The sequence below is a fragment of the Phoenix dactylifera genome, chromosome 3 (assembly GCF_051530095.1).
Source record: "Phoenix dactylifera cultivar Ajwa chromosome 3, Ajwa_hap1_PhDact_Kaust_v1.1, whole genome shotgun sequence".
NCBI lineage: Eukaryota > Viridiplantae > Streptophyta > Magnoliopsida > Arecales > Arecaceae > Phoenix > Phoenix dactylifera.
In genome coordinates, this window is record NC_143192.1 from 43,596,486 (window position 1) to 43,615,844 (window position 19,359).

The 19,359-nt window shown below is 39.5% G+C and overlaps 1 protein-coding gene across 3 annotated transcripts; it reads right to left on the reverse strand.

The window, feature by feature from the left end:
* LOC103714150 (large ribosomal subunit protein eL24-like) lies at positions 1 to 9,525 on the reverse strand. Of its 3 annotated transcripts, XM_088718533.1 has the most exons (5): positions 9,391 to 9,525; positions 5,134 to 5,229; positions 4,876 to 5,022; positions 1,382 to 1,438; positions 1 to 600 (listed from the first exon to the last, which is right to left on the reverse strand). In XM_088718533.1, the coding sequence occupies exons 1-3, from the start codon at positions 9,487 to 9,489 to the stop codon at positions 4,963 to 4,965; spliced, it is 255 nt and encodes an 84-aa protein (XP_088574659.1). In that variant the 5' UTR covers positions 9,490 to 9,525; the 3' UTR covers positions 1 to 600; positions 1,382 to 1,438; positions 4,876 to 4,962. The 3 variants fall into 3 exon arrangements, 2 of the variants coding, with proteins under 2 accessions (XP_088574659.1, XP_088574658.1); XR_015976427.1 differs by lacking the exons at positions 1,382 to 1,438; positions 9,391 to 9,525 and adding an exon at positions 6,033 to 9,384; XM_088718532.1 differs by lacking the exon at positions 1,382 to 1,438.
* Between the last annotated feature and the right edge of the window lie 9,834 nt (positions 9,526 to 19,359).

Sequence of the window (19,359 nt, forward strand, 5' to 3'; positions counted from 1 at the left end):
TTTAGCAATCAAGATCCTGGATTCAATTTTTGAACGAAATATTTTCAACAACCTGAAATGTCATTGAAAGATCACCTAGGGTGAAACATGGCATCTACCCATATAATACACCTGGTCCAGCCATTTTCCCTGCAAATTTTGCCCAGATTCAAAGTGGCGGGCTCTTTTAGTACTACTCGTAATCCTTGCACTGTATCCAATTACAAGTGCAGCACGTCATCATACAGCAATTACACAACAGGCCATGGAACTAGTCCTGCGACATTACTGGTTTTGTCAAAGGAGATGGAGTTATTTATTTACTTCCCTTTGCGTTTGGTTCTTATGATTGCTTCGTCTTAAAACAAGAAGGGTGTGGGCGTTGGAGTCTACCGTAACGGAGAGTTTATAGCTTGAAAATTACTTTAAAGCTTCAGCTTGAATCGTCCCCAAGATCACGCCAGGTGGTGGTGCCACAGGAGACCAGAAGCTTTGAAGGAGAAGTGACTCGTCCACTGGCGAAGAGCATTGTTTGTGGCTCTAGAAGTATTAAGATATTTTGAAGTAGACGTGCCACCAACGCACCACCTTCCAGTCATCGGCAATTCGAGCATCAATAATCTGTGTTCCAAAAAATAATATTTTAATATTAAGAGAGGATAAAGACACAATTTTAGGTGTAATTGCCAATGAGATTCTTGTTCAAGGTGGCCGGAAAGAATTGGTCTAAACTCTAACGTAATATGAACTAGGTTGAAGAAACGACTTCTATATCACTCCTAATAACACTCATGTGAGATCGCCAGCAATAGGTACATGCAAAACCTTGTCGAAGAAGGGACCTAGATGTAATCAATGAAATTCTACGATCGAGATTTTCTCAAATTCAAGATTAAACTGTGAGAGAACTGGTCTCCAAATCATAACCATCTCATATAGAAACGGGATCCTCTGCGGTGCAACTTTTGCACCATAAAGCACGGTACCACTATGTATAGCCACCACATCGTTCATCTTGAAGACATGCGGTTCTCCTTTGACTCTCTGCTACGCTATGTATTGTACTAAAATGCATGTGGACATCTTTTAGAATAAATGAGAGCTACTCCTCTCCAACATGAATGACATGGTAGCTATTCATGATCACAGAACTTTGCGGTGCTGAAGTCACGCATGCGAGAGCATATGATTGGAAGGACCATGCATGGTGTCAAGTAGCACCATCCATGTAGTACACAAACAAAAATCTCAATCTCCCTATCATGACTCTCTATCCTTATTTTGCAAGATAGACCATGACCGAATAGACCTCATGCTGTGTGCAGTGTACATATAGCGCATTTAGCCCATCCCATCACAATCATCACACAATACACAGAAGACCTTGATTGGAAGACCATACCTCATTAAGTCACGTCACCTAACTCTAGCCCAATTATACAAACATACCTGCCATTATCTATGATCTAAATCAGTAAAACCATAAACAATACAGATTTTGTCTTACATCTTATACAGGATAGATAAATGAAGGAAATAATTCTGTCAATAAACAAAGCACTTCATTCCCTATAACTGTATGAAACATCAAAACAAAATTTATGTGAGACGATGAAGCCTTGATATAGATTTTGATATCGATTACCCTACAATCAACTCATAGTGCATGTTGCTGCAGCAAAGATGAAGATTAATGGTTTTTTCACTAGATTTTCTTATTAATGGGCAACATATCAAAAGAACCATAAGAACATACATATGTACATATATGGAACAATTTCAACAGTTATTATACTGATTTTGATTTAAAACAGGCCTCTTAGGAAATGTTTTTTTAAATAGGAATATTGTATTAATGCATAATATTGGCCACACTGACACAACTAATCAACATACATCCAAGAAACGATGTACATCTCAGAGTCAGCTTTCTAACATGTGATTGCAGCCAAAACAGCATCCGCACACAAAGTTAGCCTTAAGGTAACTATGTTCTTTCTCCTGAAAGAAAAAGCTTTTAAATTAAAGACATTTCTTACCTTACCAAAGCCTGTTAAAATACTTCATACCAAAACCTGAGTCATAATGTCATGACTCACTAATCCTAATATACAAAATTTTCTTTTTAAAAAAATAAGAAGAAAACTTGACCCAAAAAGAAATTCCAAATTATGACTATTTAATTAGCAACACAAACAGCCCCATGCACTAAGGCCCCATTTGGCAGAGCTTTTTTGGGTCAGAAAGCATTTTCTGACTCTCCAAAAGTACTTTTGGATGGAATAGAGGTGTTTGGTTAAAGAAAAAAAAAGTTGGTTTAGCTTTGCTAAAAAGCTAAAACAGCTTTTTGGAAGAAGCTCCAAAATGGAGCTTCTTTAGAAAAGCAGTTTTGGCATACATCAGAAAGCTATTTTGATTTATAAATTTTTTTTCTTTTTGGACCAAAATACCTATAATAAAATATTGTTATTATAGAAAATGTCTCTTTATATTATAGAAATATGTAGGAGTCCCAACAAAGAAAACAAGAAACCCAAAAATTATTTTCTAAAAACATATATTAATAAAATATTAATATTGTTGCGGGGTTTCACCCCGACAACAGCCCGCACACCGGCCGAGCAGGAAAAACGACTGCGCCCCTCCCGAGGCATTGTCCGCTCTGGGATTGCCGACGGCACGCCAGGGGGTCCGCGGAGGTACTGCCCCTACCCTTACGGTTTTGCCCTTCAAAAGGCGCCTCGCGAGGAAATGTTTTAGGCCTTCTCATTATAAGGCACAGACCTTTCCGCTGATTAGCCGATGTGGGACTAAAGTTCGGAACCCCATCCCACAACACAGCCCCCCCTGCGGGGTTTCACCCCGGCAATAGCCCGCACACCGGCCGAGCAGGGAAAGCAACTGCGTCCCTCCCGAGGTATTGTCCGCTCTGGGATTGCCGACGGCACGCCCGGGGGTCCAGAGGTACTGCCCCTGGACCGTACGGCGTGGGGGTCCGCGGAGGTACTGCCCCTACCCTCACGGTTTTGCCCTTCAAAAGGCGCCTCGCGAGGAAAGATTTTAGGCCTCCTCATTACAAGGCACAGACCTTTCCGCTGATTAGCCGATGTGGGACTAAAGTTCGGAACCCCATCCCACAACACAGCCCCCCCAGTGGGAAGGTCTGTGCGCGGCCGGGGCCCTCCTTCTAGCGCCATCTGTTGCGGGGTTTCACCCCGGCAACAGCCCGCACACCGGCCGAGTAGAGAAAGCGACTGCGTCCCTCCCGAGATATTGTCCGCTCTGGGATTGCCGACGGCACGCCAGGGGAGCCGCGGAGGTACTGCCCCTGGACCGTACGGCGTGGGGGTCCGCGGAGGTACTGCCCCTACCTTCACGGTTTTGCCCTTCAAAAGGCGCCTCGTGAGAAAAGGTTTTAGGCCTCCACATTATAAGGCACAGACCTTTCCGCTGATTAGCCGATGTGGGATTAAAGTTCGGAACCCCATCCCACAACACAGCCCCCCCAGCGGGAAGGTCTGTGCGCGGCCGGGGCCTTCCTCTAGCGCCATCTGTTGCGGGGTTTCACCCCGGCAACAGCCCACACACCGGCCGAGCAGGAAAAGCGACTGCGTCCCTCCCGAGGTATTGTCCGCTCTGGAATTGCCGACGGCACGCCAGGGGGGCCGCGAAGGTACTGCCTCTGGACCATACGGCGCAGGGGGTCCGCGAAGGTACTGCCCCTACCCTCACGGTTTTGCCCTTTAAAAGGCGTCTCGCGAGGAAAGGTTTTAGGCCTCCTCATTATAAGGCACAGACCTTTCCGCTGATTAGCCGATGTGGGACTAAAGTTCGGAACCCCATCCTACAACAAATATATAATGATAATAATTATAATATTTTATACCTTTATTATTGTACAGAAAGCTATTTTGATTTATAATTTTTTTTCTTTTTGGACCAAAATACCAATAATAAAATATTGTAATTATAGAAAATGTCTCTTTATATTATAGAAATATATAGGAGTCCCAACAAGATATCAAGAAACCCAAAAATTATTTCCTAAAAACATATATTAATAAAATATTAATATATAATGATAATAATTATAATATTTCATACCTTTATTATTGTATTATACTATAAATATAATATTATATTACATTATATCATAATGCATTGATATGTTATATTATATATATTAAATTATGTTATATTATTATGCTACAGTATATAATATTATATTACTATATTATAATAATATTATATTACATTACAATAATATTATATTATATCATATATTTATGTATTAATACATATTATATTTTATTATGTTGTGTTGTATAATACCATGCAATGTCCTTTATGGTCATTTTGTCATATCAAAAATACTTTCTTAGTTTGTTTACCAAATATATATTAAATTTCTACAATACATTAGAAATTTAGTTACCAAACAACAAATAGCTTTTTATAAATATTCTACCTCAAAAAGCTCTACTTCAAAAACTCTACTTTCGAGAGCTCTACTGCCAACAGTTTTGCCAAATGGGGCCTAAATCATGTTTATGCATCAAAAGCTTCTCATAAACAAATTTTGATTATAATTTATGGACGGATTGGAGTCCCAATAATTTTACATGAAGATTGAACATTTTCACAGGAAAAAAAAAAAGTAAAGTAACCAAGTATATTATAATTAAAATAGCAATTTTAAAATTATCAAACAACTGTAACTAAAATAAACCTAGCAGTGAGATCTCTGGTCAGATGCCAATATTAAATTAAAGCCAAAATCTTCACCAAAAAAATATTTGTTGCATACAGAATCATATAGCACAACAGTAGAACCCAAAGGAAAGATCGGACATATAGAACAACGAAAATAAGATGCAAGAAAAGAGCAGAGCATACCAAAGAGCAGCCTCTCTGGCAGCATCACCGACTTTTGGTTTTTCAGTTCTCTTCCGAATCACCTCTAAAGTAGAGCCAACTATTGACCTAGAATATGGGCTTTCGGTTGTTCTGCATCTCTTTTTTCACAGCTTCTGCATGGATATCCTGGTTGCAAAATCAGAAAAGATATAAGTAAATGATCAGATGAAAGAAAAGATCTACAATAATATGAAAAGTGGACGTAAGTACTAAACATATGGAAAAGAACAGAATCACCTTTTTATGCTGCTTCCTATACATTGCAGTCCTGTTAAGCTTCGAGATTTCAGTTGATTGTGGAAGTAATGCTTCCATTTTTCGCGAACAAAAGACCTACAGCAATCAAAAGACATAAATTAGAGGCCAGAAAAACAAAGAACATTCAATTTGTAGCGTAGACATAGGCACAATTAATCAACTGTTAGCCAAGAAGTGCAACTAAGAAGTGCGATTTTACCAGAGAATCAGCACGCAAAAATCTAATACCCTTGCTCGGGTAAATTTTTGCACCACTAAAGCGGCATAGTTCAGGCCTGAAGCATAATCAAGTTGAGAATCTACCAAGCTAGATGACTTGGCATATTGTTTTGCAATAAATGCAATATGGTACTAGTAACAACTGATTAAATCATTTCCATTTCTATGAGTAAGCTCAATGAGTTTATTGTTCTCATTTGGCAAGGGTAGCACACAACAAAAAAGGACAAGGGTAACCACCGCATCAGGCCATTCCTCCAGATAAGGGTGGAGGTTAAGCAAAGATATGCAGACCTTTCCCACCTCTATAAGTTAATAGTCACAGCTCCAACGAAAGAAATTTCAATAGAAGAATTAAACTGAGCCCCTAGTGGCCAAACACTCTGATATATACATATGTTTTAAAAAAACTTGGTTCTGCTATTCCTTGGGAAGAAATTATTATCACAGGCGGGAGACAACAGAAAACCTATTGACACGGTCATCAAAAGCACCCATTTTTTTGTCTTAGTACATAGTTATTGTTCTCTTTGCATAAAATCTAGAAGACAGCACAAGAAGTAGTTTTTGAACCTTAACCTTGACAATCTTGAGGGCCACGGTATACAGCAATTAATTTAGACAAGGGGAAAAAACCTAGAGTGGCCTATTTCACCTACCCCAGTTTGCAGCAAACAGCACCATACTTCGAGTTTTAAGGACTATCCACTGCAAGGAGCGAAAAAATCAACTCAAACAACAAGGTTTTCTTATTTTAAATCATAGTAGGGCAAGCAGTTGAAACTCAACCTCCTAATTTAAGCAGTTTATTGATAAAAGGAATCTTATAGTGTTTGCATTTGAAGTGGATAGGAGTTACCCACCCACTAGTAAATAAATTTATTTATATGGCTATCTAAATATGAGCTCAAACTAATAAAATAGATGGGTTTGAAGTTTAACACTGGTGAACATCTGCTAGGCGTATGAACAGCATATGAACCACATACATATTTGTTCCTATTAGGAATGTGCGATATATGTGTTGAATGGAAGAGTATTTGATAGATGGGAATCTAATAGCCCAAGAGTTATTTCTTTAAAGCATTTATATGAATGACAATGATGCAGGAGACTGTAATTGTTACTAACCACTAGAACCCAAAAGCTTAAGCTGCCAGGGAATGAACCCTAAACTTCATGAGCATAAGGACCACATTATACATCTATTAATTTAGACAAGGCAGGAATAAAAAACTAGAATGGTTTATTTCACCTACCCCAATATGTAGCCAACAACACTATATTTATGCAGTGTTTAGAAGCGGAATAAGAGCAAAAGGTACTTAACCTAGTTATTACACCCTTTTTTTGGCCAAAAAATACTCATTGGAATACCTTGGTTAAATCACTATTCAGAAGGGCAAAACGAGTATTTTTTAAAAGTTAGTACACAACTTTTTGCCTTCGAAATCCATTTACTCTACTTAATCCAAGAAAAATTACTCCACCATGCAGCATGGAGTAATTTATTCCGAAGTAACAAGGAGTAGGAGTAAGTTAACCCATTTACACTATATTAATTTATTCCGCTTCTAGACATAGCCTGGAATTTTACACGACTTTCCATTGCAATGAGTCAAAAACTCTCAAATAAAGAGATTATCTTATTTTAAATTTCAGTGGGGCAAGTACTCGAAAATCATTCCTTACCTTAAACAGTAAAAAAGATCTTCAAATGTTGACACTTGGGGGTGGCATATGAGTCAGCCACACACTAGTAAATATATTTATTTATATGGCTATCTAAATATGAACTCAATCTAATTTTATAGATGGGTTTGAAGTTTAAGACCAATAATATCTGCTAGATATACAAGCCACCCAACCATTAGACTCGTTAGGCATGTTTGACACATGTAATTAATTTGAGAGGAAAGAGTATTTGATAGATGGGAATTGACAAGCAATCAAGAGGACTTACTTTAAAGCATTTATACGAATGGCAGTTATGCAGGAGGTCATAATTGTTAACTAACTACCAGAATCAAAAAGCTTAAGTTGTTTGAGAATGAACCAACAATGCATGTCAAGCTTAACATCCCTCCTTGTGTGCAGCCAAGATCATACACATGGAGACTGAAATGGAGATAAGAAGACAACCTAGTTAATCAAATAAATAATTGACTCAAAGAAAATTTGAACTCACGACTTCCAGCAATCCAAACTCTAATGCCATTTTACCTAACCATATCCCTTCCATATTAAATTACTGTTCAAGCTAGCATAGTTGGTAATTGGAGTGGTAGAGCTGTTCATAAAATGCTCAACACTGTAATATGCCATTCATGCTATTGAAGTTAAAGGTCCACGCAAAGTCATATCATGTCATCTTGCTGACTCCGCAAATGTTAAGATTAGCATCTATATTGGATAATAATCATGTCGTCACCTATTAATCAATAGTAGGCCTCATTTGTAATCTAGAGCAACATGAGGTAACTGGATAATAATCTAGATCCCTACCCTTTGCAAATAGTAGATCAAAATTAATAATAAAAATCCATATTCTATGTTTCTCGTACACCATGATATCACCAAAGTAGAGTCTAAATCGTCATATGTACAAGGTCTTTCATGGCTTCAGGTTGCTATACTCAACTCATATATAGACATTCCAAAAGTTTCTCAAGGGTGTTTCAAGCCCTCAGACTTTATAAAATATGAATATCTAAGATTATTTTTGGAGTATTCTAATTTCAAATCATGATTTTATCCTTTCTCTTCTTTAAAATCTTTGCATTTTGAAAGTTGACCTTTTTTAGGAGGAGTTTAATTGTTAAAATAGAAGGTGCAGAAATGGAAAAGGATATAAACTTGAATTTGGAAAGCTTTTCACCAAACAGAAATTTTTGGTTTCATGTATACAAGAGAAGTCACAGTTGGATCTGAAAATTGGATACGAGTCTTGGTAGGATATGGGTTTTTATTGATTCTTCACAACCTAATTATAAATAGGTTAGGCATGGTTAAGGGTTTTTCAGTCCAACACAAATTTGACCTGACCCCAGCCCGACTGGACCAATCCACGGGCACCCATAATCTAAATACACTGTAAACCACCAGGCAGAGAAAGGATCAATTCTACCAAACAAAATCCCTAAGAATTCATGATTCAATCTTGATGTGGGGATCACCTCTCTCCCAAATATATCAGCCAAGCAAATCAAATAATCCTTGGAAGCACTACCAAATATTTACCCTTTGCATCCGAATCAAGGAGCATGACACTAAGACTTCAAGTGAATGAAAGAATGCCTTCAAGGGGAGAACATGTTATGCATCTGGATAGATAGCACTCAGGATATCCAAAAGATTGCCGCTTAAATCCCGCATTATCCACGATACTCCTATACTTCATGCAACTTAATGAATCATGAAGATTCAATGGATGATAGCTATAACCTACGTAAGCACATTCATCATGCGGGGCACGTATGTGCTATGCATGCGAATCTAACGTAAAGCAGCCTGTGATTGTTGAAGAACCTATTTCTTTGTGAGGTTGATCATTCTATGAGAAGAATCCAGCCGATCCTTATAATTCAAATCAAATTTATGCCCCTAAATCCATCTAGATTCAACATCCCCATATAACAACCCGATCAACCAAGCTGAAAACCGAAGCTCGAAGCCAGCGCATGGTCTAGGAACTCCTCCAACTAAATTTTTTTGCCTTCTTGGTCTGAAATCAAGTGATTATACCTCCATTGTTGCACCGCATCAGGAAGGAAAGAAGATCACATAGGCCAACAGAATTCTTGCCAACATAATCCACCAAAAAGTGGTAGGACTTGACCCTAAACGAGACCAAGAGATCATTGAGGGAAGAACCTTTCCAAGAACCGACCATTCACAGACAAAACAAAGTCAAGACAAGTGACCAGAAGAGGAAAATAAAAGAAAATCAATAAAAGATTATGCGCAATCTAAACAATATGTAATCGAGGACGAAAGATTATGCGCAAAGAAACATACCTGAGAACCAAGGCAACGGCCACTCGAAAACTGCAGAACGCCCCCCCACGGCTCGACTAAAAACCCTAAAAGGCTGGAACTTGGAACCTGCGACCCCATCGCAGGGTCGTACCCATCAGCCCATGGAACTTGGATTGTTGTATCCGATCTGGCCCATGGATGGGAACTTGAGGAGCTCTCAGCGACAAACAATGAGATGCGGGTCCAAGCAGTACCGTACTGGCCCAATTTGAGCCCAAAACCCAGCCTACCTTGCGGAGGGCAGAGTGCTCCATTTTGGTGCAGAGTAGGCTTGAGGGTTGGAAGGCCTCATCACTCTCTATGATGGGCAGGTTGACGTTGGTCAGGTCAGTTCTTTGTTCCATGCCTGTTTATCTTATGGCCCATAATATTGTGCTGAAGGCGGTGCTGGTAGGGATAGAGCGGCTCATACGCAGTTTCCTGTGGGGCTCCTTTGGGAGGAGCTATGGGGTACACCTGGTGGCCTGGAAGAGAGTTTGTCTGCCTCTGAGTTAGGGTAGTTTGGGGGTGCAGTCACTTCTGGCGAGGCGAGAGGCACTCTTGGCGCGGCGGGCAGTGCAAATTGTTCTGGAGCCATGCGGATTTTGGAGTCAGGTCATGATCAGTAGATATGGTCGGGCAGGCTTAGCTGGACCGGTGGTGGGCGGTCGGAGGAGCTCCTTCATGTGGTGGGAGATTGGGAGGTATGTGCCTATGGCCCTGGCACATTCTAAGTGGTTGTTTGGCGACGGACGGAGCATTGATGTGATGGAGGACCCATGGGTGGACGCACTTTCGTTGAGTTTGTGGCCGACGATGATTAGTGGTGAGGGGGCTGCGGAGCTCCGGATGTGCGACCTCCTTAGGTCGGGGGAGGCAGAGTGGGACGCCGACGGACTGGGCCAGTTGTTCGGGGAGCACTTAACAGAGCGGGTACGGGCTCTCTCCGTTCCAGAATCAGCAGGTCCAGATGTCAGGGTATGGAGCACCACTTGCAGGGCCAGGGTCAAGGTTGGTAATGTTTGTCGGGTTATCCAGCAGGAGTTAGAGCTGGGTAGGGACTGTGGCTGGGTATGGAGGTTTGGGCTACACCAGAGGGTTGCACTATTCATCCGGAAGGTAGCCTGGGACCGCCTGCCGACGAGCTCGGCGTTGAACCGACGTGGTGTTAGCATCTCTCCTGTATGCCTGTACTATGAGGTGGACGAGACAGTAGATCATGCACTATTCCAGTGTGTCTAGGCGAGGTGGACCTAGAGGCTGTTTGGGATCCCAGAGGGTGCGTGGAGTCGGAGGGATTGCTTCTTGGAGGAGGTTCGGCGTTGGTTTAGCTCCCCTCAGATGCGCCTGGTGGCTATTAGGGCGTCCTGCATCGCTTACCAGCTATGGATGGCTAGGAATGCCCGAGTGTTTGGCGAGCACAATTCGTCCCCACGGTTCGTGATGGAGCGGGCTCGGGCACAGGCAGCAGAGTTCTTTCATGTAGGTTCAAAGCATAGATTTTTGACAACTTGGGACACCTGGGGCCCCCATACTGCTTCGGCAGCTTCTCATACAGTGTTTTTCACCTGAGAGCCCCCACCCCCGAGTTTCCTCAAGGTCAATTTTGTTGGCTCGGTCCTAGATGGGGGCAAGAGGGGAGGGGTAGGGTTTGTTATCAGGGGTCCGAGCTCCAGCACAGTGGCAGCAAGGGGTTATCAGATCTTCGATACCTTGGTCCCAGGGGCAGAGCTGCGAGCGGCTTGGATGGAATTGCGGTATGCACGACATGTACTTCAGGCGAGTTCCATTCTCTTGGAGCGCGATTCAGCCATGGTGATCAGCTGGGTCCGGCAGGGCACTCACAGCGATAGAAGAGTTCATCCTTTGCTCCGTGACATATGGTTGATGGTGAGGGAGAGGAATACTTTTCGAGCTATGCATGTATATCGTGAGGCTAACGGGGCGGCAGACTGGGTGGCGGCGTATGTTGCGAGCTACTCAAAAGGCACCTTATGGGTTGGTGAGGATGACTTGTCAGATGCATTTCAGGACCTTTTGGTTGCAGATTTTACTGGGTGTATTCGTATCCGTATTGTATGAAATGCCTTTTTTAGCAGCAACAAAAAAAAAAAGGGGGGCTCCATAGTTTTTTCACTTCAATGTGATGAAAAAACTTGTAATGCGAGCCGGATGATAGGATATAACGCTATGTTTCCCACGAATAGTGATGTGCGCTTACAAGTTTTTTCATTCTAGACAGCTGATGGGATGTCAAGAAAGGTACATTAGGAATATAAATTCTTAACTCCTCCAACAATTAATGATTTTGGGACAAATGATCTGTATGTGTAATAAGTTACACCTTGGATTGCCACTATTTGGCATAGTATTCATATATTTGCAAATGATTGCTAGCCAAAATAACATCCAATCAAAACCATATCATTGTCTTGAATGAAAATATCATTTTGCTATGTATTAATTGTAGAAACAACTGTGATGGTATCACAAATGGTAAATACTTAAACATTTTGCTTCCAATATAATAATTATTCACCAATTTTGCAAGAAAGATAGTTATTTTTTACTATCGATCAACATTATGATCAAATATTTTAAGCAATTAAAGTTATTGGTAAAGATATACCATATCCATTACAACTTTCTTGGACAATAGTCGCAATACTTTTCAGTCATGGCTCTCTTTGCAGCTTATATCATCGGCATTATTTCATAAATTTAGCTATTAGGTCCACATCATGACTTAGTTTCTTTCAATTATAATAATTATTTATAAATACTTGCCACAATGGTGGAAGTTTTATATTATACTTTTCTAATCGTTTTTTGCTAGATTCTTTTTAACCTATTTGCCTATCTATTTTAAGATGTTACATGCACAAAAATATAGTAATTTGTTGTAGAATTAATTAGGTCGTCCGAGATATGATTTTTTATAAAAGGAAACTCAAATGCTCGATTTTTAGCCAACAATGATTAACATTTTAAACGACTTATTTATTTTAAATGGATTTTGAGAGGCTATTGATAATAGATACAGTATGTCTCCATCCTTGCGCATGTGTGAAGAAGAAGATATCTAGTGCTTTCAATATATTTGATAAACAATATTAATGGATGATTAATTATCCACATCATTGAAAGGATTCTACAATTAATTCAATGCATGCCAACCAAATTCAAGTTGTTGCATAAATTTAATTCAACATACCTTTCAATTTTTCTTGTTACTTCATTGTGTGCATCTATGTGAGTGTGAATCTCACTATGATCTGAATTCTCTCACATATTTTCACATTAATTCTGCCATGATTAGAAGAATCTCTCATGTTTTTATGAACTTTTATAACTTCCTTACTTGGTGAGGAGCTAGTTCCTAGACTAATTAATTAGTAGAAGGATAGATTCTTCTATTGGATGAACTCAAGCATTTAAAATGAAGGAATAATCTTCTACCGAAGATGTTGCACAAGTTTCAAGCATTTGCATGTATATGAATAACTTAACATATTATGCATAAATAAAAAGGTGTCGTCCTTGTTTTTCCTACCCATCTTAGTATCAATTTCAATTTTTCACCGAGTGTGGATTTTCATATCATCATATTAATAGAGTGTTTCCTACTTTGATTACTTACGCAAGGTGGTCAGCCTGCCTATTGAGAACTATTGAAAAATACATCACCATTAAATTATCAATTCGATACACTTTCTGCTGCTTGAAGGAATTATGTAACTTTATTAGCTTCAGAACTATTTTTAAATCATATCAAACAAAATATCTAACATTGGTGTTGCTCTCATTTAATCCGTCAAGCAAGCTTTGGTGAAGTTAAATCATATTTCTCTAATCACACTTCCCCTTCCCTTCAATGGTTTACATAGAGCAAGCCGTACTTGATGGTCCAATGCAATGGGTCATGTTACACTAGGACCAAAATACCTGGGGAACACTGACTCAAGACAAATTCAAATAGAGGACTCATGACCTACACTTATGACCTTGCGTGCGTAGAAAAGTATTGCTATTGTACTTAGCACAGTTCCCCATCCAATTTTCATCCCAATAATATTAAAGAGGGGATTTGTTCATAGGAGTTGTGTGATCCATTAAATTAGATGGCTTTCTTTCAAATGCCATGCTAGTACCATGACAAAGGGGATTGAACTAGATGGGGAACTAGGACATATAGCTCCCTTTTCAAGATAAATGATCTTGTTCAGTATGCCGGTCAAAATTAGAGTCCTATCAAGCAAGTTACAGTACATTTCTGAAGTGGTTTATTATATATCTTCCAAATACCTATATTCTTGAGGTTTAAGCTTTGCCTATTATTTAGTAAGTTAGAGAATCGCTGCCACTATTTCTCATTTCATTAATGTTGAGAGGCAAGGCCCATCTTAAGATCCGAGATAGCATAATGGAAATTTTGGAAGGAGGAAAAATAAGAGGCATGATTATATATATATATTCTCGGGTCTAATTTAAAAAGAGTAGAGAGGGACTCTCGATCATAATAAAAAAAGAGTAGATTGTATTTGATATCATGCAGCTCTGGATGGACATCGAGTCACTAACAATTTCTGTGGCATATCACATTAAGGAGTCCTAGATCGAACAAATCTATGAATTCCAAATCTCTTTCCAATCTTGTTAGCATTAATCAAAGAATAGCAGAGGACTATCTTCATGAATTGATTCTCAAAAGGTTGTTGCCTATCGAAATCAATAAACTTGACATTTGACATCAAGTCATTCTGTATTCATAATAAACTTGTCATATTAGGAAGAAGGTAAGATGATTGGCATAATACAAAGCCACGTAGCAGTGCACGCCGTGTTAGAGTATGATTTCTCCTATTTTAGGCACTAGCCTGTTGGCGGGGCAGCAGGTCTTGCCTCCCGTTCAAATTGGTCAAGGATGAGGTGGGAGCCCACCATGGGGAAGTTGTCAAACAATAGGACAAGGATGGCCTTTGGGCTAGTTCCTTTCTTTCACAGCCTTTCACTCATCTCTCCTTCCGCCCCAAGTCTTTTTCCTTTTTTCCTTCTTCCTTCTCATACTCAGAGAGCATGGCGATGTCTTCGTCCTTTGCCTTTGGGTCTGACAGGATGGCAACTCCTCTGCCACACTTTTGTATGGTGGTGGGCTCATTTGCAAGGTTCTAACTTGTTTCCATGTTTACACCTTGGGAAGCGTCCAAGATGGGGCCCGGGAAGAGTCCGGAAATCCTCAAAGGTCAAAATGAACTCTGTTTTTGTGCACGGATACACAATAATTCACTGCACATTTCGGTCAATATATGTCGATGGAAACAGTCCTTAGATACAGAGACCGGCCAACCGCTGTTATCTTTCTGGGTCCTTCCATGATGGGTCCATTAGGGGTGGCCATTACTCAAATAATAGCATCCGTGCCCCCTAGAGCTAACAAAATGATCCGGTTATTCGAAGCATATGGTCAATCCTGGCTCCGTTCGCTTGTATTTATTTAGTTCTTCAAGACCCCATAAACCTTTGTTAAGAAATATTTTATTTTGAAGCAAGACAAAGGTAAACAATTGGTAGACTCTTCCTTGCAACAACCATGAAGGAAATCCAACAATCAACTGGTTAGCACCTTCAAATAGATACATTTGAGAATCTAGTTAGCACTCAAGCATCTTCTGGCGCCAAACTCGTGTCATGTCAAAATTGATATATTCTTTTCCTTGATGTCAATCTAACAAGAGTACAACCCATTGCATCAGCTATGGAAAGGCAACTCCCTTGGTAGGTTTTTTTGGCTCTCGACCCCGACCTTTTCTTGATGCATTCTCCTATTTGTGTTCAGGTCTAGCCTGTTGAGATCCACTGTTGAAGAGCTCTCTACCTGGATTGCACACCGACTTCTAATCCCAAGGTTTGGTTGATGGAGGAGTAATTTCCATGCAATCCTCAACAGGAGTTGACAATGATTAATTGTGTCAATCTATTGCTCCCCATAAATCGTGTTTGGCGTGGAGCATCTCTCGTTAGGCTCAAGGAGTCCCAAGTCTTACGCATGTCGAAGACTGAGCATGATTTTCTACAGGTTCATTGGTTTTTCCAATGCGGTCCCCTGTAGAACTCGTAAGGTTAGGAAACAAGCATGCAATCGTCTAGTCTTCTCATGATGGCCTAAAGTAAAAATATCTCTACCTGTACGCTGTGCAGTAAGGTCCCACTAAATGGAAAATATCGATCTTTGAAGTTGCTGTATATTTATTTTAGATTGATAAATATCTTAATATAGTTTGTATCAATATCTTGATTACTCGGGAAAACGATATATATATATATAGGGGCGTACGAGTTCCTGGATCACTCACGTCATGGAATGTAATTGATGATTTAGTTCCCTTTTCTTTTCAAGAGGAGGAAAGGATAGGCAAACCTTAGCCTCATTTTTTTCTGGAAATTACCCGAGCCTCTATTTATTCAGAATTTAAGATAATGAAGAAGTTTTGTTGGAGATGATAGGATTTTTTTTTAAAAAAAGTCTTTTGGATAAGAAGATATATACTTGATCTGTTAACAGTTCATAGCCAGACATAAGGACCGGGTCTGAGTTTGAACAGGTAACATCTAGCTCCAATAATGGAAGCTGCGCCTTGAATTGCACTTCAGGCAAGGTCTAATGTCTAAAGCAACGACGGCAAGAGATCTTTTTCCATTGTCCATAGAACTGCATGCACGTAGGGAGGGGACCAAAACTAGTTGTCATGGGTTGCCAGCAAGAGGTAGCTGTAGCTGGTTATCGACTTGATGGCGACTACGCCTGGCCGGATCCGAGCAAAGTCATCGACGAACAGGGAAGCACGAGAGAAAGAGAGAGAGAGAGAGAGAGAGAGAGAGAGAGAGAGAGCGGGGCCCATCAACTCACCCAACAGAAACCTTCCGTGATGAGACCTCCACCGCCAGCTCCTTCCGTGTTCACACGCAGGAAAAAACTAGCCAAGTACATTCTTGAGCCGCATGGCCTGTTATATTTAGTTGCATGAGTATGGGCTAGATCGCTGATCTAGAAGGATCGTTAATTATATTCAATATGAATTATTTTGACTGAACAGAGTTAGATGGAAAGGAGAAGCAGCCTCCATGGTATCATAAATCAAATGCCAAATTTATAGAGGTTATAACTTGGTTATATTTATATGATGTTCGATTGATATAATTATTTTTTATAAAAAAAAGGGGATAACTTTTTTGAACTTTACAACGTAGTGCCACTTCCTTAAAAAATAATATGCTCGAGCTATCATGACCAAATTTTATCATTTCGGTCTAAAAAGAATTGATCAAACTAAAAATTTTCTTTGTAAAAAAGATTTCGATCAAGCTTATCTCTTAATTCGAGAAGAATTCGATGGAGCGATAGAAGGCAAAGTTGATGCAGATATTGAGATCTACCTTTTATAGGATTTCAGCTTTTTCAAGTTTATTTCTTATGACTATATCTATTTTAAGAAAATAAGTGTTATTATAATTAGAGGAGGAATCTGATCCGAATTGTGCAAAGACGGAGCTCACCATTATAAATATAGGACATTAATCTCAGCTTATGATTATCAATTATAAAAGAAAAGGGGATGTAAACTAGATAGGACTTTGATCCTCTAACCTTTATTTATGGTCCTAATGCAAGCAATATAAGTAGATAGGAGAAGAGTTATCCTTACTTAAAGTACATCGAAGTACAAATGCGACTATGGCTGCTAGTTCTACCTCAATAAATGATTAGATGAAGGGATGTCTCACATATTTGGAGGATAATATTACTCAACTCACCAAGATCGTGTCCCAATTGATGATACCTGTATGACAACCACCAGCAACTTTTGTTGTGAAACTGTCTCTAATGTCTGGAGATAAAGATCTATACTTTACCAACGAGGATGAGTAACTTGCTGGAACTCGGAATCTTCCTCTTCAGCCTTTCAAAGTCGAAGCTCAAATCAAGATCTCTGTGTACTATGAGACTATTGATTTAGAGAAGTTGGACAATTAGCTTGACCAGTTGAGACCTACTTCGTTGTCTATAGGACTTCAATGTCCAAAATGCAACTTTTTCCCTCCTCAAGCTTTCTAGCCATACCCTTGCTTGATGAAATTCGTATATGAGGAATAACAACATCTCTAGTTTGGCATGGAGTAAATTTAAGGATCTAATCAAGAAGCAATTCTACCCAAGTAGTTACAAGAAGAATCGATGGATCAAGTGGTAATACATGTGGCAAAAGTATGATCAATCTGTCTAGAAATACACCATCGAGTTCTACAAGCAAGTAATCTCACTCAGGATCCTGATCAATGATCATACATTTATTATAAAGCACGTCGGAGGTCTCCATAAGAGTATTTGGAAGGAGTCGAAACTCTTTAAAATTGAAAATATTAGCAAAATCAGCATAAGGCCATGAGGATCGAGAAGAAGCATTGGCTTAAGGTAAGAAGGGCAATAAATTTAGAAAAGGTGGTGAAAAATCAGGTCATGAAGGAGAGCAAAGCAAGAAGTAAACCAATATAGCTCAGCAAAATTACCGCGACTATTGTAACATCCGAGGACACACCAAGAAGAAGTTTTTTAAGTTTCACCCTGAGTTGCAGGCAAAAAGGAAGAAATCAAAGGATAAGCATTCAAAGAAGAAAGAGGCAAGCAAATGCAAAGTTGAGCTTGATGATGAGGAATCCGAGACAACAACTAAGGCATACCCAAAGGCACGAGAGGAGCTCTTTCACTTGAAAATTCAGGTGAAGCAAAGCATTATTTAGGATATTGTAGATCCTAGAAGCTAGCTGGACCATATCTCTAAAAATCTTATTCAAAAGCTAGGGTTGCAGATCAAGCCTCATCCATGCTTCTATCCTCTCGACTAGATTTAGAAGGACATCGAGTTGAAGATCACTAAGCAGTGTACCTTTAATTTACCATAGCTGAAAGGTATATTGATGAGGTAATATATAAAGTAGTTCCTTTAGATATTTGCTAGGTTATCCTTAGGAGCTCGTATCTATGGGATCGAAATGCAGTCTTCTATAAGTGGCAAAGAAAGTATTGACTCGTAAAGGATAGAAAGGAGTTTACGGTCAACACCTCTTGAATACAAGATAATATAGACCTTGCAACCGCAGTCCAAGCGAAGTAACTTATTAACACCTGCAACAAGTAAGCCGACATTACTCTTAATAGACCAAGATCTTGCCCCTTGGGTCCACTGATCAATTGACTGAGATCGAGACTGAGAGGAAGTGGTCATCGCCATCATTGTTACAGTCATCATCACCATCATTGTTACAATCATCAATAAGGGAGGATAGTAAGGAGCGACTCAACAACAAAGTTTAGATGCAAAAAAAAGCAAGTAGATTGTTGAGATTAAGAGCAAAGAAGAACAATGTAAGAAAACAGCTCCAAGAAAACCCAAGCGGTTCATTTGAAAGGCAAGGAAGCAAGTATTTTTTTATCTTCAATCATGATTTAGCAAGAACTAAATACCCTAAGCAGCAGGAGCCTTGATCTAGAAGGATCACCAGACTCGATGTGGTCTATTTTGGCCACTAGGTAAGGATGGATAGGGTCCATGAGTGAGATTCACCATATTAGAAAGCTGTATCGCACACCAAACTTTTAAAGGCTATAATTTTGTCATACAACATCCGATTGAGATAAAAATTTTTTTTTTTGAATCGAGTAACTTTTCAAGCTCTATGATGTAGTGCCCCTCTAAGAGGGACCACACCCCTGGCGATTAAACCTAAATTCTATCATTTGGGCCTTAAAATGAGCTAGTCAAATCAAAAGTTTTCTTGTCAGAAAAATATTTGACCGGATGTATCTTTTAATTTGACAAGAATTTGGTAGAATGATAGAAAGTAAAGTTGATGTAAAAGTTAAGATCTACTTTTTGTAAAATTTTAGATTTGTCGAGTTTATTTTTATTAGTT